The sequence below is a fragment of the Dicentrarchus labrax genome, unplaced genomic scaffold (assembly GCF_905237075.1).
Source record: "Dicentrarchus labrax unplaced genomic scaffold, dlabrax2021, whole genome shotgun sequence".
In the NCBI taxonomy this organism is placed as follows: domain Eukaryota; kingdom Metazoa; phylum Chordata; class Actinopteri; family Moronidae; genus Dicentrarchus; species Dicentrarchus labrax.
The window spans coordinates 13,929,976-13,955,987 of NW_026136702.1; the positions used below are offsets into that span (position 1 = coordinate 13,929,976).

The following is a 26,012-nucleotide window of genomic DNA, read 5'->3' on the forward strand; positions in this document are numbered from 1 at the left end:
TGGTTCAGTCTTGCCGCTCTCAATTTCATGCAGTAGCAAAACACCTCAAAGTTAGCAACTAGCTGGTGAACATAATGGAACATTTAGCTGCTAAAGAGCCAGAATTAACCCTCAGTGGTTGGTGGAGACAAAAAACAGCTAAAAGGAAAGGATATTGGACTTACATTTGTCAGGTAGGTAGGAATATAACTCCAAATGGATGTGAAAATTGGCAATTTATTTTGTCATCAATGTTGTATTTACAGCTAGTTCTACAGCTTTCAAATGTGTTTTGATGTTTTACATTAAAGGGGAACTTGGCAACTCTAGCCATTTCTTCGCTGGTTTTCACTTTTGTCGTCGCGTGTGCGTTTATGTGGAATAGCCGTAAAGCAGTTTGTGTTTCTTGCTTGTTCTCGCTTCTCACGATACTTCCTATTTCCAACTTACGTTGCAAGGTTGGTTTTCCTGGGGACACTAGGGGGAGCGGGGAAAGTCACCATTTTCACCGGAACAGGCCATTTAACCATCCAAATGATTTCTAAACAGGTTTATTAATTGAAATAGTTGCCAAGTTCCCCTTTAAGGATGAGATATCAGCTATGTTGTCTAGATGCTGTTGTCTAGATGATATCAGTTGTGCTGCCTCAGTTTGTCGAGGGAAAGATTGTGCCAGAGTTTTCTGAGCCTCATCAAAAAATTTAAATGAAAAATTATAAACTTACTTGAAAGTTCAAGCTTGGCTTAGCCAGTTATCTCCCAAATTGAATTTCCTGAACTATCTGCCTGAATTCACAGTTTCCTGTTGACAAAACCAATAATTTCACAAACAAATCTAGGAATCATTTCTCACAGATCTGGTTTCTTCATATATATATGTATGTATATATATATATGAAGAAACCAGATCCGAAACACACACACTGCTTTATATATATGTATAAAACCCCCTTTAACCCTCAGCACAAATGCCTTCAGAATGTTAAACACATTATTGTAAAGCAGCGCAGCTCGTTTGACTGTGTGTTTGGGATACTCTCAGCTTAGACTTGCTAATGGGGGAGAGGACAGGCTGCATCTAAATGACATGATTATCAGTGACGCTGCCAGCTGTAATCAGGGCCAGGGCACACCGAGAGAGATCCGCAGAGAGGTGCTTTATGCCTGGATAGACAGGCGGAGCGAGGAAGCAGTGCTTTTATTTGTCTTTTTATCTCCCTCAGTGGTAAAGCAGGAAGAGAAACACAAAGAGAGATAGAGGTGAGAGTGAGAGACAAACAGGAGAAAGATGACAACGAAGGAATTATTTGGCTACACATTGACATCTGTGACAGGCATGTGAGCCATGAAGGCTGGCCACGAGAGATTTGTGTCATAACTATGAGAGGAAATTGGAGGGACAGAGGAGAGGAACAGAGGTTTACATGGACATTTTGAAGTGGGGATGTCTTTTAGAAGTTGTGCTAAGAATTGCATCATATGAACGTGGGGAGAAGGCTCAAAAGTACTTTTCTGCGTCAATATGTGTTTCCGGGCAGAAAGATGAAACCCAGCAGGTAGCTGTGGCTGGACTTTGAGGCCAGAGGTGAATTCTTTGTCAACACAATATGGGGTTGTGACTCTTGTTATATTCTTGTCGGAATGACAGAGTGCAAGTGAGGTGAGATGGTACAAAATGTCATTATCTGAGGAGAGGAGAGGAGGGAGAAAGCTAGTGAGGCTGCTGGTGGGTAAATGTAAGGCAGTAAATGTAGCCTGTGTTTTGCTGTGTTTTCGTCCTGGTATTTAATCACCATAGGCTCCTGCCAGTGTTGCAGCCTAACATTTCCCGAAAGGTCAGACATGTCTCTCCTGCTTAGTGTGGACTAAATGCATGTCAGTCTGTAGTGCGGCTTAGAGAGCAGCAGAGACAGCTTCATGTCCTTCAGAGAGCCTACAAATAGAAGAGCCCTTCATAGCTCTCATGTGACCAATGCTTCTGCTGTCTGCAGACCCATTTCACTCTCCATCCAGACTGACATTTCCTCCTCCTCTGAACACACCAGCCTCACATGCTGAGATGATCAAACTGACAAGAATCATCTGCACTGCACATATGGCTGTAAATCCATGAAAAGCTGCTGGGTGCACAAGAGACTGCATCTCAGTACACTGTAGAGGTTTAAATTAATGCTACAAGATCACTTTGTAAGTCACTATGAAAAGCCTCCACAAGGCCATGCCTCCCCCACATTTTGAGTTAAAGGGACATTCCACCAATTTTGCACATGCCATTCAGTTTACACATCACTAGCAGAGCTCTCAGCTCGGGCGCAAGAGTTCGATTTTTAAGTAAGTGTAAAATTCCTCTGCAGCAGTTGCACTCTGGTGTGCACATAGGTCTGTAGATAAAATGTTATAGTCAGCAGTAAAAATCTTAATTTAATGATTTGTTTGATATTGTGTAATCTGTGAAAGCTTTGTTTTGGTCTAGCTCACCCTGTACTCAGCAGATGATATGTTTCCACAGAGAAAATAAAAGGCAAGTCGCTGGTATATAGTAGTGGTAGAGCTGGTGGCGAGTTTTTCTTTATTCTTTCACATTGTTTTGTTTAACTTTTTTATGGATTCCTGCCTACAGTTCTGCTTTCTTCAACATCTCCTTTAACGTTTTCTAATGCCAAAGTACATTTACTGTTTGTTCTGTGAGAAAGCGGGTCTGCAGTCATCATCATGAAAGTATAGGCAGCTCAGACAATAGATGGTTAAACCCAGTAAAGCATGTAATGGTGGAGGTTTGATGGTTCCCTGTAGAGTTTTCAGCACTCTAATAGTGCTATAGAGCTGTTTTTCTATGAGTTGGTTCCTGTTTTGTTTATCGCCACACATTTTCCTCTGTCAGTATCACAGACTTATAAGGCTGTACGACATTGATGAGACTATGATCTTTAACTGTGTGCTATTCACAATGTGAATGACATATTTGCCTTTTCAGACATTACCAATAGCCAGAAAGGAGCTGACTAGTTAGATTTTATGTAACTGTTGTGCAGAGCCAAATTAGTTCCACCCCAGCAAACAACACCTGGAGAGGGTGCAGAGCTTTATGCTAATATTATCCAGGGAAACCTACACTCTGTGCTCGGCTAATTTCCTGGACAGCAAAGCAGCCGTGTGGTCTCAGCTGTGATAATATACACCTTCAATGTGGGTCTATTGCAGACTGAGATCTGTTCATTTGAGCTGTTCCTACATTATGTATTGCTCATTTATGGTGTGTCTTTCTGTAGGTAAACTGTCCTGACTTATGTTCCTGGGTTTTTAACTTTACAACATTTTTCATTTCTTTCGACTGAGGTATTACCTATAACTGTTTTTTTCTCTTTTCAATCAGCTTCTTTATGAGCGATGGGGTCTGTTGCGTGACGACACAATTTTCTGCCACGGTTAGAACAGTTTGGATTATTTCACATGATAGGTTTCTGTATTTTTGTTTTCACTGAGCTCTCTGCCAGCTTCAATGGTTTAAAGTAGGCCGGACTCAAATCTGATTAAACCGCACCCACACAGCCCTCCTGATGAAGTAAATTAGCTTTAGTTTTTAGCGCTACGGCTGTTTCTTCCCAACTTCATCTTAAATTTTTGCTTGTTTAGTCTTTGGTCATAGATAGTTAATGTTAGAGAGAAGTAATTTAGATTTGAAACCACATTTTCATTGGCTTTAAATACAGTTTATGATACATTAGCGTTTGCCAGAAAGCCATTGTCTAGTTCAGTGGTTCTCAACTCAAAAGTTGGAAAATTTTAATATCCCTATTAATTCATCTGCATCATCACATACCAAGTGAACAGTAATTTAAAGGTCCAGTGTGTAACATTCAGGAGGCTCTATTGGCAGAAATGGAATATAATATTGATAGGTATCATCTTCATTAGTGTATAATGACCTGAATAAGGAATCCTCGGTCGTCTTACATGGAGTTGCCATGTTGAACCACCATGTTTCTACAGTAGCCCAGAAATGACATACCAAACACTGACTCTGGTTAGGGGTATTCATGTGTCACACTGGACCTTTAATGTTGTCTTTGTCTTTTTTTCTTTGTCAGTTCACATAAATTAATTTCTGTCCTTCCCCTGAAAGTCACAGACATTTAGCCAATGGCACAAAAACGCAACATATTCTGTCCTTGTTTATGCATTTGTGCTCACCCACATCCGGACAGTAAACTCTTTTGGCGTATCTGTTCATTGTCATTAAGAACTGCACCAGGGAGTGGGTGACAGAGAAGTTAGATATTCTTGCAGCATCCCTGGACACCCTGAGAGGCTGACACTGCATCTGTTACCAGGATGGAGTAGGCTTCTGTTTTCTGGAGAAATGTCAGCTGGAAATGAGCAGTGCAGCTCAATTATCAAACCCCTGTTCATACACAGTCACTGGCCACATTGGACATCAGCTGAAGGCAACTAATTTAGAATGATTTCTTGGCTTCCGCCATGGCTGCTCGAGGTGCCCTCTACCTTAAATAAATGACAGGGCACATCTTAATTGCTCAAATTCAGTTTTACCCAACTGTGGCAGACATTTACTAGTATACATCGTTTTTATTTTACATCATGAAACCAATGGGAGGGTTGTAAAATATATTAGTGGTCATAGTGGACACATCCTTGACAGGTCAATCCTGACAATAAAGTGTGTTTTTGTTTTATGCTCAAAGACTGTCAGTGTTTTAGAAGATCCATGTTGTTTTTTTACATACATGTATCCACTGGATCTTGCTAATACTTTCCATGTGGATCTAATTTGATCCAAAGAAATCTTATTTTCCTCAGTGAAGAAATCTCCAACTGACAACTGTCCCAACTTTTACCATTAATGCCAGTTTATTGAGAACAGACTCTGTTTACCCCTATGCAGATCCCAAAGCATGCCTGTGTTCTGTTATAAGTGGCAGCCCATGCTATATAAGAAGGGCTTGGTCTGCTCTGCGCTGTAGTATGATCTGCATAGTCTGTCTACCCTTGATGTTGTGCATGGGTCTCCACACACAGAGCTGCCAAGCCCTGTTTGTGTGTTTTATAGTGGTAAAAAGACTCTAACAAGTGGATTATGGGAGCAGACAAGGGCAGACAGAGCCCGGTAGATTGGCTTCTGGTCAGTGAGAGATGAATGCAGCTGACACTCAAAGGTGGACAGTCTTTTTTTATTATGACAGTATTATAGACAGTCTGAATGAAGTGGACACAGTGGTTTCACCCAAGGGTGGCTGTTAGAAGAGGATGTTTTTCTGTGCTCTGTGTTCTTGGGAAATCTGTGTTCTCTTGGTAAAAAAAAAAAAAAAAAAAAAAGATGATTTTTTCCCCCAATTGAATCCACCGTTATGTCCAGTCCCCCCAGGAGGAGCTTCACTATAGTCAACTAAGAGCAGTGAAATATCCATGCAATTGCAACAGCCAAATCCGCCTTAGCCAAAGGCAAAGCATCCCCCCCAATATCCCCACCCCCACCGCACACACATACACACACCTCTGTCCAGTGCCACGCTCCACAAACATATTCTGTGTAATGTTGAATTTTCACAAATCTGCCCTGTCAAGCAGCAAGCTTTGCAGACAGTCTCCACGCTGTGTTGCTTTTGAAGACCACAGTCAGTCTATCGCTACATAAGTATGTGTATGACATGTTTCCGTCTAAAGTCAAGCTTTTCAGGCATCCGGTGCCAGCTGCTTCTCTCTGTGCCATGTCTGCCAATCCTCTCTGCTAGCCATTGCTGCCTGCCACATCCTCCACATCCTCTTTTTGAAGCTAGACAATGTCCCTCTATGACTGTGTGAGCTGTGAGATACTCATTTTGCACCCCAAAGCCTGCTTTTCTCTGCTAGTCCTTTTGTGAGGCTGTGCTTGTTTGTTAGCTGACATGAAGCTCATGTTAAAGTTACCAGTGACCTACTGCTGACTGCATTCATTTTAGTTCTTATATTTAAGTGCTGCTTTTGCTTCAGTCGATCATAGCGTCCTGTTACCACGCCTGGAGACTTGGATAGGCATCAAGGGCACAGCTCTTCGTTTATTATGCTCTTACCTCTCCAACAGAACCTTCTCTGTTGTTTGGGTAACTATTCTTCCTCTGTGGCTCAGCTGAGTTGTGGTGTCCCTCAAGGTTCAGTTCTTGGTCCCATTCTGTTCTCTATATACATGCTGCCTCTTAGCGAGGTTATCCAAAAACATGATTTGTTCTACAATTTTTGATTGACGATGACACTCAGTTATACTTACTCTTAAAACTCACAAATCCCAGCAGCCTAGCAAACCTCGCAACTTACCTCTCTGATATTAAATCCTGGATGTCCCAAAACATTCTCAGATTTAATGGTGATAAATTGGAGCTCATCCTGTTTGGTCCCCTAAATCCCATGAGCTCACTTGGTGCTAATCTTGGTGGTCAGCAAGATAATGTTAAGCAGGCTGCTAGGGGTAATATATGATGCAAACATCTGCTTTGACTAGCAAGTCAAAAATGTTGACCAGTCATTGTTTGATCCAGCTAAAGACAATTGCGGTCATTTTTATCCTCTCGTGATCTGGTAAATGCTTTTGTTTATTCTAGGCATTGATCACTGCAATGCATTTTACTCGGGTATCACCAGCTGGTACAGAATGCTGCTGCTCGACTTGTTACTGGGACAAGGAAATATAAACACATGACCCCAGTGTAGGGAGCACTGGGTCCCTGTCAAATTTCGGATTGATTTAAAATTTTTATGACTCACTGTTAAGTATTTGATATGTTTTTGTGTATAATGTTTTTATTCTTATTTGTTACTCATTCCATTGTTTTATTACTTCAGTGCTCATGTTCCATATTGTCATTTTATCTGCCTTGCTTGGTTTTTATTTTTTCCTCTGTACACCACTCTGTAACATTGTTAAGAAAAGTGCTATATAAATTCAGTTTATTATTATTCTGTCTGTTTCATTTCTTCCTTTCTTTTTTTCCCTTTCCTTTCTTTCTCCTACATATCTGCATATTACTTTTGTTTTTCACTCTCCATCTCTCTCTGCCTATTTATTTCAGTTTCTTGGTTCTTAGACTCGCAGATACTCACTCTCGCAGGAGGACCATTCCTCCGGGCTTCACAGCTGTTATTGGCATATCGCACAGTTTCATCTTTAAAGCCATAACATTTTCTCGTTTTCAATACGAAGTCCAATTTCTTTCCTCACTAAATTAGACATTAGTCAGCCCTTCAGGTAAGTGATACCAGGGAGTGAAATTAATGTGGTAGAAATTGTGTGGTTTCGGGCCTGCTATATTATCAAGGTTTCACATACACACGTGCTCACACACACACACACACACACACACACACACACACACACACACACACACAAGTCATCCACATCCAACATAACCCCTCCTCATGCTCTTCCCTCCAGTCAGTTGCGTAAATTGTCCCGGTCTAGCCAGGATATGCCTCTTGAAAATATAGCTGCCAGAGAAAATGTTTCTCTGGACATTTGATGGCCCGCTTATGTATTGAGTAGGATTGCAAATCTATTGAACTGGAGCTCATACAATGTCAGTAGACCATTAAATTTGTGTGAAAAGGCCTCTTGAATGAGCAGATTGAACAGAGCTCTGTCTGTGTTCTGGCTCAGCAGAGTCCACTTTTCTTAAGATCACTTTGGTTTCTCAACAATAAAAGCACACATGAAGCAGGATTGTTTCTGTGTCTCAGGCAAATTGGTACATTTTATTTTAATATCCCGTCTCTTCATTCTTTCAATTCAGTCAACCTGATTCTTCCATTCTTCTTGTAGGTATCCATTCCCAACAGTTTTCAGCACATGCAGTAAGAAGGACCTTGCTGCCAGTCTGGAGAAAGGCGTTGGCATGTGTTTGTACAACATGCCCGAAGTCAAGGTGCTCTATGGTGGCCAGAAGTGCGGCAATGGTTACGTGGAAGAGGGAGAAGAGTGTGACTGCGGTGAGCCAGAGGTGAGTTTGAGAGCAAAGGCCTTCATCTTTACTTGCTTCACTGGAGTGGATCAGTCTCCCAACACTGTGGTTGTACTGGGCAGCTCTGTGTAACTATGTGAATGTGAAACGGTGCGGGAAAAAGCAAATGTTTTTGGGAGATAAACAAAAGTTAAAACACAAAGTCAGTTGGGAAAATCAATTTAAGTGTTTGGTGAATCAGGATTCAGCGAAGTGTTGTTAATGTGATTTAGAAAAAATTCCGTGGGTGGTCCTTTTCCCAAAATGTCAACAAGAACAAAAAAAAAGCAGGCCGGATTTTTCTTAAGATTCTCATTTCTATTCACTGTAAACTGCCTCCACAAATCAGCATGTACTCAAAAGTATCAAACGTGCACCTTTCCAACTTCATATTCCCCTTACAAAACCTATTGTCCAAAGAAAACAATGGTAACCTTCCTGTTAGCAATCACTGAGAACCACAACAAACTTCACGTAAAAAACTCTCTTGACATTGATGTTGTTATTGCGGCTTAAAAGCATCGAAACCTGCTGTTCAAAAAATAGCCTAAAAGCTCAGCAAACCACCCGAGGCCTCCAATATAAGTGTTTTATTTACATCACACCTTCTCTCCCACATGTGCTGAACAGTGCTCTGACAGGCCGCCACGCTGATGTCATATCCTTGTTGAAGGCCCATTAATCAAACCACTGTCCAACTGCGTGACAAAGGAAACAAACAAAAGTGCAATCGGGTCGAGACGCTGAAATAAGCTTTCTTTGGCTGTGGAACCCAAACAACTAGGCACGCTCTGATGCATGTATTCAGCCACACACACACACATACACAGACACACCTTGTTTCTTGCTAACACACTGTTAAGTGAGAATCACATGTGGGAAGCATGTATTGCTCAGTTGCAGCCAAGGCAGTTGCATGTCTCAGAAAGCCTAAAACCAAAGGAGATTTGATGATGAATCACTCAAAATCTCTCAAGGTTGATGGATTTTGTTTAGAATGTAATGCCCCCCATGATTCTTCAAATTGTTTGTTTGTCTAACCTACATCTAAAACCCATAAATTATCAATTTATAATGATGTAAATTAGTGAAAAGCAGCATATGATAAAATTTAGCTTTTACTATTTGCAGGTAACTATAGTTAATAGTAGATAATTCAATACATTTTAAGATTCAGATCAGTATCAACCCTTTGTTAGCTATGGATTCTAGTGGCAGTCTAATTCATATTCACAACCAAAAACTGCAACCTGAAAATGAGATCAGCAGGAGATATGAAATTATTGGGGGTTTGAGGGCTTTTTATTGTCTTTAATTGATGGGGACAGCCAAGAAGAGTGACAGGAAAGAGGGGAAAGAGAGAGAGAGGATGACACCCAGCAAAGGGCCACAGGTCAGATTTGAACCGTCCGCTGCTGCAGCAAGGACTCAGCCTTGGTACATTACCTTGGCCAGCTCATCATTGCGTGTGATGAGTGACGACATTAGCTTGCTGTGAGCTCATGAATCCGACAAGTTTCATTTAGTTTCATTACCGAATTAACGTTAATTAGCCGATGATTTTTGTAACTGGTGAAAGTGACGGTCAGCGCCAGCTAAAATGAGCCATCTAACATTGGTTCACTAAGAGAGAAAAGGTTTGATAAGTGATTTGTTAGCGTCCTCTTTAATCCTGAGAGTAGTGTTATTTCGGCGAACTTACTATTTAAAACTGACTCAACAATGTGTTTGATTATTTAGTTAAGTGGTGTTATGACTGTGTACTCCATCATTTAGAGGCAACTGTTGGTAGTATTTTAGTGGAGTCATTGTGTTGACCACCAACGAACTAACTGTATAATTTACATTTTCCAACTCCATCTCTGCCAGTTTGCCCCTCCATAACCCCCATGATATCACCACAGAGGGCCTGCTTGTTTTATTTGCTGGCCCACTTAGACCTCGAGATGAAAGCCACCTTTTCTCTCCTCTCTAAACAATAGGATTACGTCAGGGCCAAGAGGTAAACAGCCAGTCTCATAAAACCACACATCAAATGAAAATTAGATGTCCAACCATCCAGTTCTCAGCCTTCACCACGTCTTGTCATTACCTTAGAGGCCTACAAGCAAAACAGCCACGTTGAGAGCGCGATTTGTGACACTACTTGGAAAACAAAGCCGATGTGTTTCGGCATCCAATAAAAGATAAACATTGCAACACCTCCCTGAAGTCTTTTACAGCATTATTTCTCTTTCAACTAGTCCTTACGTACCCTATCTCAGCGGCTTCTGCCAACGGCCAGCTGATCTTGTCATCATGGTGAAGTGGCTACAATCTGTGCCTCTTAGGGGCCTTCAAATCCCACTCTTGCTCCTGCCAATGATACCCAAATAGTGAACTCTTGCCACATCATTCCATTATCTCCATCAAACCAGATTTGAAGATTTTAACACACCCCACCCCAAGTGCTAAACATGATTTCTATATTTTCCTCCTCTGCTTCACATTCTCAGTTATTTTTTTTACATGGGTCGCCGCATTAAACACACTCCTCTTTCTGCAAGTCCAATGGTCTTGAGAATTCTCAAATCCAGAACACATGAGCTTCAGTTAATATGTCTCCACTCAAAGGTCTCCAGGTCAGGGTAAGCAAAGCATGAATCCCCCGGACAGGAAGTGTGCTTCGCTGACCTGTAAGTCTCGATCTGACAGGGACCAGCTGACAGAGCGGTGATCAGGTCCACATGTTGTTAACTATTTTGTGTTTTCCCTTTTATTCTAGGAATGTATGAACCCATGCTGCAACGCCACCACATGCACCCTTAAGGGAGATGCTGTGTGTGCCCACGGACAGTGCTGTGAAGACTGCAGGGTAAGACCCTTCTTTTCCCAATTTAAATGCCTTTATACCATTCTCATAGCTGAAAAAGTTCTGAAATTGTATTTTCTCTTTTCTCAGTCTCCTGAACATTGCACAAAGCTTTACTCTGCAGAGATGGACATTTTTCATTTCTAGACTCAAGTGCAAGACCCAAAACTTTCTTAAAGCCTGTTAATTCTCTCTGTTAGGTCATTAAGAGACTCATAATAGTGTGACCTTGGATATAATTTAATATCTCAGGGCAGCTGATTCAATCTTGGGATGTTTTACCTCAATAGGCAGGTTTCAATTGAAGAAAGGCTCTCAAGTTAGATTGCAAGTTCACTTTCACCAAGTTATTAGTGGTTTTTGCTATGACATGGAACTCTTTGTCCACTCAGATGTCCTCTCTTTGAAAAGGAACATTTGTTGAAGATGATTAAACGATTACATGTTTCTGCACAGACCTCCATGAGTCCTTCCCTGTGCTTTATACAAAAACGTGTGACAGTGTTGTACATAGATACAATAGATGTCCTGTTGTAGCTCATTTCAGACATGAAAAATGTATTCATATTTAATTAAGCCCCCAGTCACTTTTCTTACTGGATCAGATCTAGTTGCAAAGTGGCTCGAGTGTAAAGGCCAGACCAGCACAAGGTTAAGTATGCAGAGAGATTTTGTACTAGATAGGTGTCTTCTTCTTAAGAGCACTGTCAGTAGATCACAATGAAAAGAAAATAACAACAAAGGGCTGTGCAATATGACAAAAATCTCATATCCTGATGTATGATAACAATATATATCACTATAAAGCACATTTTCTTTAAACAGTTTATATAAAATCACACATGGAATGGCCTATTTCTTATTACATTTTGAATTATACTTGCCAAATAAAAGTTACTTATTCATATTTGATTATATATTGAGATATATAAGAGAGAGATGGGAAGACGGTGGATATAATAAAAGCACAGACCAAGTAAAGCATTTTGTACCACGTTGGTTTCACTATTAATCCCGATTCAGACTGAAATGCGAGTTGTGTTTTTTGGGGGACTTTATAAAACATACTGCTGGAGAGACACAGAGAGAGAAACAGAAAGAGGCAGGGTGGGGCAGATTCGCCTCATGTGCAGAGCTGCTGGTGTATGCGTGTGTGTATGGGGAGAGTGAAAGCAAGGTGAGCAGAGTAAAGTAATTTGTGAGTAATCGCTAGTGAAACATTTGCTTTGCATTACATCCCTGCCTCATCAACTCCTCCAAAAGTGCATATTTCTCTCATATGAACTCCGGACTCCAGAAGAGAGTGATTTGTGACACAGTGAAATAGGTGAAACAATAGACGTTTTTCTATCCTTACACAATATAATTGGTCATATCACACAGCCCTAAACCACAACGCACTGTATCTACTTTCATTAGTTTCACATGTAAGATTTGTCTATAAAAATGTGTTTTCATGGTTTTTATTCTTACTACCTTCGTGGTGCAAGGCAAAAGAAGAAAATCAGCCATTGAAAATGACAAAGACCATCACAATAAACTACATTTTCAACATTCATCCATGGAAAATTATTACAGTATAAATATCCAGCAAAACATAAAGGATGTAAGCAAATTAAATTAGAATCAATCTCAAATCTCCTCTGATGTCTATAAAATCAATTTTAACTGCTCATTATTATTATTATTAGGGCATCCACTAGTGAAAAGCCTGGGTGATCATCCTTCACACTCATGGTGGTCATTAATTAAGACTTGAACTGCAAAATCAATTTAAAACCCATCACTCTTGTAGCCTCCAGACAACTGAGAACATTTTTCTTCCTTGATATCATTTTTAACCTCGCTAGCAGCATAGCTCTATGGATGGCATTGTTTTGTCCAGACTGAAATTTCTCTATTAAACTATTTAATGGATTGCTGTGAAATACTGTACTGACATTAATATTTCCCAGAGGGTGATCCCCTCATTTTTATGTAGCGCCACCAAGGTTTTTATTGCATGGATTGCCACCAATTGTGGTGATCTCCATCCTCTTCATCTAGCATCATCAGGTCAAAATTCTAAACTGTCCAATAGTTTGGTTCTCACATAGCCAGACCACTCCACACTTTGGTTGGAGGTGGAGCAAGTGCATGAAACGCAAAAATAGAACCAGGGTGGGGTTTTCAAACAAGCGACACATTGGGAAAACCTGTAACAATCTCATATTCGCTCATCTGCATCGCTTCCTGTTAGGTGGCAGTGTTACAGAGCTGCTAGTGTAGCTGTAGACTCTTTGTTTCGCTCTCTCATCGCTGTTCTTAGTGCTATCACTCCTTCTAGCACGCCATATGCCAAATATCACACAAGCATTGCTGCTCTCTTTGTAACAGTTCTGTCATGTTTGAATGAAGCCAGAATATTTACAAAGCCCAGAAGCATTTACTTTAAAAGATAGAGTCAGAAATGTTGCAGACTCTATGTTTGAAAGGGTTTCCTGTACTGTATTTACTGTGTGTGTTTACAGCTGAAACCAGCTGGCACCCTGTGTCGAGAGTCCAGCAACTCCTGTGACCTGCCAGAGTTCTGTACTGGTGCCAACCCTCACTGCCCAGCCAACGTTTATCTGCATGATGGGCACGCCTGCCACATCGTCGAAGGCTACTGCTACAACGGCATCTGCCAGACTCATGAGCAACAATGCATCACCCTGTGGGGACCAGGTAACTCAATGGCTACTGATAAGTTTGACTGTGTACATAATCTTTACTTCCATAAGGGGATCCTTCACTGTATTTTGGTGATTATATTTTTGTATTTTCTTTGTTTGTTTTTGTGTGTAGGAGCCAAGCCTGCCCCTGGGATATGCTTTGAGCGAGTCAACTCTGCAGGGGATCCTTATGGGAATTGTGGGAAAGACTCCAAAGGCTCCTTTGCCAAATGTGATGCACGGTAAGACAGTGCAGCTGCACTGATGCAGTAGAGGTACAGAGAAATCACTGCGCAAAATACAACTGATTAGCTTAAGTGGTGTCATTAGCAATCATCATTACGTTGTGAAATCTGACATGTGATCTTCAAACAAAAGTTTACATGGGTGAAAAATGTAATTTGAGAAAGATAGTAGCTAATTACGTTCTAAGAAAGTATTCATGAATCGTTTCATGCTATTCTTGTTGGCTAATTGTACTAAAGATCTTCTCCCTTTGGGTGAATTCTGTAATCAAGCTCTTTCTTAATTGATGTAATTGCTTTAATGGCCGGAGGACAGAAGCACTGAAGCTCTCTTCAGCGGTCTTTCATCTTTCTCTACAGATACTTATCTCTGTCTGTGATTGACAGGCTTTTACGCTTTAGGCTTTTTTAATTAAGTGTTTTACTATGTGTGTTTTAATGTTTGTGTGCACACATGTGTGTTCCGCTTGTGTGTGTGTGTGGGTCGTTTGCAGGGATGCAAAGTGTGGTAAAATTCAGTGCCAGGGAGGAGCCAACCGGCCTGTGATCGGAACAAATGCTGTTTCCATTGAAACCAATATCCCGCTACAAGAAGGAGGGCGTATTCTGTGTCGAGGAACACATGTTTACCTGGGTGATGACATGCCTGATCCTGGACTGGTTCTGGCTGGTACAAAGTGCGGAGATGGCATGGTGAGTGATCAGCTTATCACTTAAGACCCAGTATTATTATTGAACATTTGGTCTCACCATGCAAAGGGTGAGCAAACCATGCTAAATCACATGTGGCCAAGTATTATACACACATTCTTATTGTCCACAATGTTAATAAAAATGTTCTTTCTATAGGTTTTGAAGTAGCTGTTAGCTTGTTGTTTACTGCCCTATAACCACAGGATGCAGCTACATCATTTGTCCTCTAGAGATCCAAGAATGCTGACAATTTAAAAAACCTACTGTAGTATTCCTTTTGGCACTGAGCAAATAGTACTGCAGTACAAGGCCCAGAGAGGTTGTTCTTCCTGAATAAAAAGGGGATAATAAAGTTGCCTTATGGCAAACCAGTTATTTTATTAGGTGTGTCTCAGCTTTTTTCCTTCTATATGCTGCCCTTCTCACCACACCAGACACACCAGGGCCTTTTTCTGCCAAGAAAGAGACCTCTTGCTTTGAACTGGAGAACTTGGATCCTTAATCGTCTCTCCAGATTAGGTTACAAGATCTGTTCTCAGTCCTACCTAATGGCACACTGATTGTGAGAGCATATAATATGGGGCTCATATGAGCAGTGTCACCAACTTTCTCTTTCAGTAAATAAATAGGTAAACATTCACTTTTAAAGCAACTCTACTTCCAAAGTCCAGGAAGCCAACTTAACTTATTTGCAGTGTCCACTGGCCTCTATACTTTCCTTATGGTCCCAAGTTAAATGTTGTTCAGGTGCAGGTTCAGCAAGACAGTTAGAGTTAATACTCCACACACCATACCCTGTGGTTCTCCCTGATGGAATTTTTTTTTTAATCCAGTTGCGAAGGAGATGGCACTTTTTCACCATTTCCTGTAATACTGAAAATATTACACAAGTTTTGACACACAGCCCAGAACTGGCCAGGCCACACTTGCTCCTTTGCAGATACTCATGGTGCCTCTTCACACAACTAGATGATTGCATTTGCCAAACCCCCTGCAGCTGTGGATTTAGCTTGTGAAAGACCAGAGCTCTGCCTAAGTGGTTGATATTTGGCAGAATGTGTGAGGGTGGGGTTATATGTTAAAAAAGAACTACTTTATACGATATGTTGTCTATCAGTAGTTGTTCACGAGGGCCACCCCTGAAGGCGTAGTGAAAGTCTGGCCATCCTAGAGAAGGGGGAGACGCAATAATTGTTTAAATATGGGGATAATGCCGCACACTATGCACAAGCTATTTGACCGTCTGAAAAGCAGTTCTGAAGAAACATATTGGCAGCTTTAGAGTGTGGAACCAAACTGCGGGGTCCCTCAATCCTACAAGTCCTTAGAAGTTCTTTCAGTTACCTGAAGGGACTTGCCCTTGGTGCTAAAAGGCCTTTGAGGTTTGTGTGCAAAAATGGCCGTCTGCCAGGTTAGCACGTCTCCTGGCTGTAGTCTCTGCAGAATGTCAGTTAGCTCCACACGTTATCTGGGAATTGTGATTGCCTGAAGGTGGGTCTTTGTCACAGGCCTTTGTTCTTCTCAAAAGGGTTTTTCATTTTCCATGCCAATCAGGGCATTAAGTTGGCAGCACATGGCCCACAAAAGACCTGCAATTTGAAGAAGATGAGTGCTGCAAACCTAATGCGGGTCTTATTTTCTACATAAAAGAAACAGCTGGCTTTTTTCCAGTCTGATGTTTTTGTTCGGTCTAGAGGATACACAGCATAGTGTGGCTTTTGCAGCCGGAGTGCCCAAACGTCTTACTTTGGAAGGCCAAAACTGAAACTTACTGGTGGGCTGCGGGCCAAAATCAAACACCTATTGTATTGTATTGATAAAATACAAAATGGTACTCTGATTCCAGGCTCCCTTTTACTGATCAACTTCCTGCACACTCTGCTCACAAAATAATAAAATATTTATATAACAGTGATTTATATTTGGGCAGTCCTGCTTTTGCATCGTTATCCAATGAATTACATTGCGTTATGTGTGGTGCAGCTAGGTAAACATGTCCATCAAACATCACTTCAATAGTTGACTAAACCTGGTGTCAATATTAAAGATTTTATGTAGCATTTACAATTGTATTCCATTTCCATGTTAATTTCTCACTAATTTATGTATTTTCTATTAAATTGTTATTTGTTTATAGACAAGAAAACTGTGACTGTACTATCCTATTTGAGCAGAGAACATGCACTCGCTACTTTATGGTTTAGACACTAAACCTGTGCACATACAAAACAGATATTATCCAACTGTGCCACAGAACTGTTCACACTTCTTCTTAGTTTTTGTATTCATCTTCATTTGCTCTCCAATTATGTACTTGCTTAATGATGCTTGTTTTTCCCTTTATAGGTGTGCCTGAATCGGCAGTGCCAGAATGTCAGTGTCTTTGGTGTGCATGAGTGCTCTGGGAAGTGCAATGGACGTGGGGTGAGTGCAGAGTACCTACTAGCTCAATGTTATACACCGTAGCTTGTGAAACAGGGTCGTGGGAGGACTTCAATTTAGTCACTTTTTTTACCAACTTAATTGAAAATGAATACCATCTTACTGCCCTATGATTGCGCACCATAGCAGAGCAACTGTGTATTTACAGTGCAGCCTCTGAGTTATGGCAGCTGCTCCTATTCTGTATGATCAATCTTCATTGTCCCACTGAGGTTAAATCAATCCCATTTAACAGAATCATTTATGGTCTGCGCATAGTGTTGTCCATCATCTTCAGAATGTACAGTAAGAGAAGATACAGTGCAGCACTGCAGGGAGAGACCATAACAATAGTTCTGTTGCAGTATGAAAGTAACTCTTCCTGCCAAGAAATGATCACCTTTCTCTTTTAGCTTTTCTTATCAATAATTCAATAGGGAGTGCTTTTATGTTTTATTTACTTTGTTGTTTCGTTTTTAGAATCAAACACTCACCAGGGGCTAAATTCACCTACCGTAACCGCTGATCTTAACTGCCAATTAAGTCAATTTATGGTGCAGAGATTATATACAATAAGAAATCAAAGCTGTGAGCCTAAAATTGTATATTCCTTAAACTCTTATCTTGTAACTGACCAAAGACTCCTGGACCAAATTAGTCTGTCAATAAAAAAAATAACATCATGCTCAACAACAAATAAAACATATCTGCCAGTTGATCACTGGAATAAAAATGATCACATAAAAATGACTTTGCAATAGAATTGGAGTATAGAGAAATTGTTTCTCATTAAAAGTGTGGACTTGAGCTGCATCTTTCCGCCCGCAGAAGTATCTGCCAAATCAATTTGTCTGCCATTTTCTCAAACACGTCGCACAGTACGAGACCTGACTGGAAATTTAGTAATTCTTTGTATTTACTGTAGAAGCTGAAAGAATATTGTTTTCCTGCAAGTCAACTCACTTTATCTTGCAAGGTAAAGTGAGTTGACTTGCAGGAAAACAACTTGCAAGGCATGTATTGGCTTTATGCAGGAACATTGGCATCTATTTTTTTTTTTGCATATTAACCCGGTGAAAAGCAACTTTGTAGCTTTTTTGAACTTTATATATGCAAATGTGTCAGACATTTTCAAGAAATAAATAGATACAAATCTGAAGTGTGATCTTTTCTGATATATCAAATACATTTATATGAGATCGAGATAGAGCCAGATCATTGTGTGTACCTAAAACAAAATTCAGTGACTGACTTTTTACTATCCTAAACGTATTAAAAGGATTTCCTAAATGTTAGTTTTACGTAAGAGCGACAGATAATTTTACTTACCTTGTGACAAACATTTAAAGATTGTATTTGCTTCGTGTGTTGTAACACACACACACACACACACACACACACACACATAAAACTCCCCCAAAACCATACCTCCCTCTGAGCCCCCAAGTGCCTCTTAACCCCGTCACCCAGTGCGAAGGAGTGTCCATGGCCTGGAGGCAGTGAAGGCACTTGACTTTACGTCTGTGCTAAATGTAAATCCCCCACAGCTGCACAACTCTCTCTGCACCTCCCTCTTCCATCCTCCCTCCAACTGACAGCTGGACTGTGTTACCTCGCCAGGGAATCCTCCTGGATCCGACTTCTGCACTGGAAACCCGAGGCTTTACAGGATGGACTCTCCCATGCACATGTTTTATCTATTATGACTCTTGCATTTGTGCGAGTGCACACGCACAGCCAGTGTCCTCTTATATTGAAAGTCACTCAGACTAACGAAATGAGAGTGGCTTATTTATGAAAAATAAACCAATTCAGTTTCAATCTTGTTATTTGGGGATAGACCCTTTTTAGAGGGCAATGCATCATTTATATCTGGAGATAGCTGGTAAGAATATAAATGCCATTTGATACTATTTGCAAGGAAGTATCAGTGTAGTAATATATAGTAAAACTACCCTGTTTGCAGGTGTGCAACAACAAGAAGAACTGCCACTGTGAAGCACACTGGGCGCCTCCGTTCTGTGAGAATACAGGCTTCGGTGGGAGTATTGACAGCGGGCCAATGAGACTGGCAGGTTAGTGTGGACAATTTAATTTCTATCCTCTCTCATATAGACAGAGACAGCACTAACTAAGAAATAAGCAACAACACAAAGCCGTACTAGCTGCCCCTTTGTACATCTCTTTCTTGCAGAGTCAGTACTGGATTGATGTGTGGTTTGGATTCGAGTGTAACTCTCCTAGAACAACATAATTTCCACTCCACCAAGCAATAGATTACACAGCACAGTCTGTAGTCTTAAAAGAGAAAGAAAATGAATCTTAGTCCTTAGAGTGAAGAAGAGAAATATGTATCACAAACTGTGCTGCTGACCGTGGCCTAGCTGTAACAGTCTTTGCGTTATGTCCTGTCATTGTTCTGTGCTGTAGATGTGCGTGTGTGTGCATTAATGTGCGTGTTGTCATATATGGCATCAGCCGACAGTGTGGTCATTACAGTGGCAATCCTGGTCACCCTGGTCAGCCTTCTGGTAACCATCGTGATCATCTTTCTGAAGAGGAAGACTCTTCTACGCCTACTCTTCACCAATAGGAAGAGCACCTTGGAGAAACTCAGGTGACAAAGGAAGAACCAGTGAGATTTGATTGTTGCTCAGCGACAGGTTTGTGAGGCTGCAGCAAAAGCCCTTGAGAACTTATTCAATGTCATTCATTTCAAACTTTCAACTGTAAGTAACACCTCAGTTTGGCTCCAATGTCATGCAAAATGAATGACATTTCAACAAAAATGAAATTTGGCTACAGGGAAGTTTCCAACAATATATTATACGAGTAATATTTATAAAATTAAAGAACAGGCCAGTATTTTTAATTATGATCACCTGAGAAACACAAACAACTTGTATTTTTAATCTACAAACTCTGAATGTACTCTGAATACATCATATAAATGTATATGGACAAAAACAGGCTATAGTTTGGGCCTTCAGAGCCCCTAAGAACTTGGTAATTAAGTATTTCTCCATAAGGTTAATTATTCATGACTAAATGAGCCAGAATTGAAGTTAAAGTTAAAAAAACATCCTAAAATAACATTTATGAAGAGTTTAACACAGAGACTGTGTGGATATGTTTGATCACATTTGATTGACAGTGGCTTGGCAACATAAACAAACAACCCACTAACGGTCATCACAATTTGACTCAGATGTTGCTAAGCTATGATCTTTTTTTTTTACGAAGCTGTTAAATTCTTGTTTATATGAGGGGGGAAAAACAGGCCTATATTTTCAGTCAGGATCAGCTGAGAAACACTTTCATCTACACTGAAACAGCAACAGCATATGTGAATATACCAGAAATCTAATGTATATGGTGAAAAAACTACAGAACTTTAAGTACTTTTATTGTACTTTTAGATCTGTGGAGGCCAACAGACCAACCAGCCCCATCAGGACTCAGTCCCATTACAGGCCCACACCACAGCGCAAGCCTCCACCCACACCCTCTGGCGTCAACATTTATAAGGTGAGTCATTCCCTGCAATATGTCTGGATCTATCTATGTTTGTTTGTGTGCTCATTTCTTTGATTCAGAAAATGTATTCAGTCTCGCCATATATCTCTCTCGAAGAAGAAGAAATATTAATTACGGCGCTATTGTTGTCAGGAGGCAGAGAAAGTTTAATTGAGAGATTGCTAAATTTAAATGAGACTCAGGATGTTGTTATTTCAGCCCCTTTATTATTTGTTTGTGATAAACAATTTCTTTTAGAAGAATGGAGCGGAGTTGATTGATTACGGCAGAGGAAGCACGCAGGTTTTGATTTGTTTGTTGGAAATGATAAGCAGAGGGAGATTACCTATCATTTGGATGTGTATGACAAACTAAAGCCGCACGCATGTATATGCATGAGTGTGTGTGTGTGTATGTGTGTGCAGTATCTGCAGCATAGAAGTTATATCTAATATCATAATTGAGTGTAGAATTTCATCCAGTTTGCTTAATTATATTCAGTCGACCAGAGTGACTATTTGAAACAGCCTGTCCTTTCTTATTATAGTCACCAATTCAGCCACTCGCTGATGTGCTGATGTCCAGATGTCAGTCAGCATCGCAGCAGCTCTCTTTGAATACATCTGCATTGTGTGTGTGTGTGTGTGTGTGTGTGTGTGTGTGTGTGTGTGTGTGTGTGTGTGTGTGTGTGTGTGTGTGTTGTCCAGCAGCCAAATCCTTTCAGGCCATTTTAGGTGTTATTGTTTTGTTCTGGAGCGGAGGGGTAACAGCTGGTCAGGACATGTGGTCAGACTCTGGCTTTTACAGTTTCACAACGTCATATCTAATAATGTTGTTTTCCAGTTTTATGAGCGACTCTAACATCAGCTTTTTCACATTAATGAGAGCTTCATGAGTGAGGTCGAATTTGACTTTTTATGCCTGCTTCAGCTATTCATTATTTTCATGATCACTTAATGTGCCGATGGTTTGTTTGATGATTCTAATAATCTGACATCTTGTTATTTGATCAAGGTCAATGAAAATGTCAGAAAACAGTAAAAAAAATACCCATCGCAGTTTCTCAGAGGTTCATTTGAGGTTCATCTTCCTTCATGGGTTCAGAATATTGGACCTGACCCAAAACTTGTGGAAAACCTAACAGGACCAGACAGGCGTGACCCAACCCAAAATTCACCCAAAGACAGTAAGACACAATCTGAATAGACCAGAGCGTAACTAGACCTGATCCCAAGTGCGGTCAGCCCAAACCGAAAAAGAACACCAGCAGTGGCAGCAGCGTGATGCAACACCAATTAATGAGAAGCTGAGATCGAAAAGTCATTGTCATTGTTCCCTGCTATTTACGGATCTGTCTCACCCCAAAAAGTAGATTTTCCTCCTGTGACGATCATGACGAAGCAAGTAAGCAAAGCTGATAAAGAGGAAGATAAACTTGCTTGTTTTTTTTTTACCAAAAGTCTAAATATTTAATTCATGTTCAATTTACAATAATATTAAACTGAGAAAAGCAGAAATCCCTCCCATTTGAGGGGCTGGAACCAGCAACTCTGTGACATTTTGCTTGATAAAAGACAAATAATCGATAACTGAAATACTTATTACTTATTATCTGGAGTTGTGAGAGTGGTTAAAAAAGTAAGAACTTTGAGAAGTCACAGTAGGAAATGAGAGGAGGCGAACTCTGTGTTTACATCGATGATGCTTGGTGCTCAAACGCAAGTGGAGGAAAACATTTTGCTTGAAACATTGCAGAATTATTTCTATGCATGTGTAGGATGAAGGAACTGAACTGCAAACTTTCATGTTATATATCCTTACGTTGTATGAGGATGTCTATATTTCCTTAATTCCTTGAAAAGCAAAGCTGTAAAAAATACAGTTAATGATTTAGTTCCAGTTTAATACTTCAGTTTCAGGGTCCCGGTATTGTTGGTGGTGGCTCACTGTCACACTATCATGACTTTCTGGGACACTTGAATAGAACAGAGATTGTTAATGTTATTAGCAACACCTGTGCTTTTCCTGCTATGACAAGTCAAAACATCTGCTGTAACAAAAGCCCATGCACTGCCGCCATAACAGATGACACATAACTGCTGTAATCACTGAGAATAACTTCTTCTCCTCCTCTTTTCAGTCGTCTCTCCTGAGTGCGGAGCCACTTCTCCCTCCACACAACTTCCACTCTCACAGCCTGCGCAGACTGCCCCTCTACCAGCCCCTGCACATCAGCCAGCCCATGCCGGTATCTCTGAGCGTGGGTCAGCCCACCCTGCCGCCTCTCCCGGCCCACCACAGGGTCCTGCCCGTCCACACGTCCCTCTCGCCACCTCGAGCGCCACCTTTTCTCAGTCTGCCTCGCCAACAGTCATCGTACAGGGTGGACCAGGTTTGTTTGCAAAAATGTTGATGTTGAATGAATGTTTTTTTTGTAAAACACAGATTCGGCGGTATTGCTTAGATCTCCAAACGCATGTTTACTGCAGGTTTGTAGCTTATAAATCGTCTTATAATACTTTAAAATGGGAATTTATTTTTGTAGACCACAGCCTTAATGGACCATTTAAATGGCATAGCCCATTAAATTCAAGTTGTGTATATTTTACTGTACATTACTCCTGACTGTTTTCTAAACCATACCACAGGTTTCTATGTTGATTCTCTCCAACATATTTTAGGCAACCATCAGTTTCATTTGATTGTAATATGAAAGCATGACAATGAACCTGCTGAGACTTGAAACTTTCTTGAAACAGGTAATAGTGAACATTTACTTTTCTCTGTCAAAGTTACATTCTCATTCTCATTACATTGTTATGATTCTTAGGTGGTGTGTTTTGGAGCCTTCTGACATTTGAGATTTGAGTAATTTGCTACAAAAAGCATTGAAGATCATGTGATATCACTAAAAGCTCCAGAACAAGCTATGCTGTTAACACAACATCTCTGTTCTGGAGCTTTCAGTCGTATCACATGATCTTCCTCAGCAGATGAATATGCCTTGTAATTATGTAGGGTGTTTGCAGAGTAAAGTAGAGATAAAATTGATTGGATGAATTAAGTTAATGTTACTTGTACTACAAAACAAAATAGACATGGAACAAATACCAGTTTTCCTTCGAACGCACAGATGAGTTTTAAAATCAGTCCCTGTTCACACTGTATTACCACATGATAGTAATGTAACTGAAAATAACTAAAGCAGAAGAAACGCTCACTGTGATGGATTACATGCCAAGCAAAATTTAAGTCTCAAGATTTTCACACCATACTGAAATTAAAAGAAACCAATGGAATGGAAGGTAGGAAATAAATCTGAAAACTGAGGTACTCTTTAAAAACGGTCCGCAGCCAGTAATGTAAAATATATGCAAATTGTAGTTAATGGTCTAAAACATGTACAGCTACCTGCGGGGGCATTTTAAAAGGCTGTGGTAAAGTGCCTGATACTGGAAACTCACTGCATGTCTGCACTGCAGTCGGCCTGCTTTCCCACATATCGACACACAAAATTCAATCCGTCTCCCTCCTTGTGACCCGACTCCTGAGTAAGGTGCTGCTTTCAGCTGAGCCAGCAGTATTGGACGCAGTGGAGATAGTAAATCCATCTGTCCGCTGGATTTGGTGGTGGATCCAAATCCTGATATGTTCCTGTAGCAGCGCAGCGAGGAGGGTTGTGTTGGATGTTGGCACTCTGTGAGCCGCAGCAGGGTGCACGGGTAGTTGACAGATGTACGCTGCTTTAAAAAAACAGGGAAGACTTTAGCTTTGGGATATGACACTTTCTCTTTGTCGGATAAAGAGCATCACATAATCCCAGATGTAAAGCCAGAGCATGAAGGACTTAGAGGGAGGCGTGCAGAGATCCAGTTTTCATACCTCCAAGGTTAATCATTCAGGTGAGCAGCAGCAGTAGTAAAGTAGTTTTACCCAAGTAATGTACTAAAGTACAGTTTTGAGATACTTGTACTTTACTTTATACTGTTACTTAATACATCTACTCCTCTATATTTTGGAGGCAAATGTTGTGAGCTACTTTTTTACTCCACTACATTTATTTGACAGCTTTAGTTACTAGTTACTTTTCAGACTCATCACCTACTTCAAAACACTGTCTGGTGGCTCCTTGTCATGTTTCAGATCTCTGTGAGTTGTTATCAGTTCCACCAGAGACATTTCATCCTCTGAACGTCTCAGATGATTTCATTTAAATAACTGTTTGAGGCCCAATGAGGTAAAGTGATTCAATATTTAGCAAAAAAAAAAGGAAAGATGTATTACAGAGTTTTGTAGCAGAACTTCTTACTTCCTCTACCATTAATCATCTGTATGTAAAGTAGTTCCATCTCAACCAGATACAACACTAAAATGCTGGTTACACATTGGTGAATCCGTAATTAACACTAACTGTTATATAAGATACAACAATAGTCTAGTAGAATCAGTACTTTAATTTTTGACACTAAGTACATTTTGCTGATTTTCAAGGACTTTTTCTTGTAATAGAGTATATTTACATTGTTGTATTGGTACTTTTAAGTAAAGGACCTGAATACTTCATCTACCACTGAGCAGCAGAAACAACTGGCATCATATCCGGCATTGCAGCGTATCACCCTTGATTGATATGAACGTGTGCCAACTGAAGATGCACTTTAACTGAAAGGCCACTGTTTGCTTTATAAATAGGCTGCTCACTGACCTGCCAAAACAATGAAACCCTGCTACCTGCTAATATCTACTAGCTCATTTTGCTGTAATGAAACAGATGGAGCACGTACCGACGGCAAACATACTGTAGGTCAGAAACAGTAGAGGGGATTTCTGTCGAGATTTAATAACGGGCCAGCAAGGACATACAGGACATCAATCTTTAAATAGAAAGCGTATTACAAGCTTATTGTAATACTTGACACAACCTCCCCTGCTGTCTGTGCCAATATGTCTTATTTTAAAATACTTTTTTGCAGGCTATCTTATGCCTGCTTGCAGACTGCACACCATTAAATGTTGAGGTGTTTCAAGGGGAATAAAGCCTATCCTGCATTTATTACAGTGAGGCAATACATGAAAAGAAAACAGTGTGGGAGCTGAAAATGTTCACAGATCTGCTTGCTATTATCTTGTTCGCCCGAAGGAAAAATACATATCAGATACCTGCAGAGTCAAATAAATATGAGGCAAATAAGCCCAAACCCTGTTCAGGTGCTCTGCAAAAGCAGGCTGCAGTATCACACTGCTGAGGAGTTAAAAAATATGCCTTTCCAAAATGTCATCTTTTCTGGAACTTAGAAAAATAGCTTTGTTTTTGGCCAGACGACCACGCATTTTTCAGTTCCTCCGGTGGGTTTTGAAAGGTGCTTGTAAGCCCAAGGCTCATAGATCTTTCTCAAGCCGCAGAGGACAGTGCAATCCTTCATTTTGAATTAAGACGTGAACACCACCAAGACTCCAGTTACAGTGTGAGGTTTTCTGCCAAGAGCGGCATTAGAATGCACATGGGTCCTGGATTATTCTTGCATTTGAGTGGAAGCATCTGTCCGTTTACATCTTTGTTTTCTTCTGTACACTCCCTCGAAAAGCAGCCTGATTTTGTGTTTCTGGTTACTCTTCACTTAAACTAAAC

General features: G+C 40.5%; 1 protein-coding gene across 3 annotated transcripts in view; it reads left to right on the top strand.

Moving 5' to 3' along the window:
• adam12b (ADAM metallopeptidase domain 12b) overlaps positions 1–26,012 on the top strand; it is a 78,423-nt gene that overhangs the window by 47,523 nt on the left and 4,888 nt on the right. The window contains exons 12-21 of one of the 3 annotated variants that reach the window (XM_051377937.1): positions 7,787–7,964; positions 10,729–10,818; positions 13,326–13,521; positions 13,642–13,750; positions 14,248–14,446; positions 16,793–16,870; positions 18,834–18,942; positions 19,298–19,484; positions 20,287–20,395; positions 22,524–22,775. In XM_051377937.1, the coding sequence (XP_051233897.1) occupies positions 7,787–7,964; positions 10,729–10,818; positions 13,326–13,521; positions 13,642–13,750; positions 14,248–14,446; positions 16,793–16,870; positions 18,834–18,942; positions 19,298–19,484; positions 20,287–20,395; positions 22,524–22,775 (1,507 nt within the window). The remainder of the gene's footprint in view (positions 1–7,786; positions 7,965–10,728; positions 10,819–13,325; positions 13,522–13,641; positions 13,751–14,247; positions 14,447–16,792; positions 16,871–18,833; positions 18,943–19,297; positions 19,485–20,286; positions 20,396–22,523; positions 22,776–26,012) is intronic. The other 2 variants (XM_051377953.1, XM_051377945.1) reach the window with 2 other exon arrangements.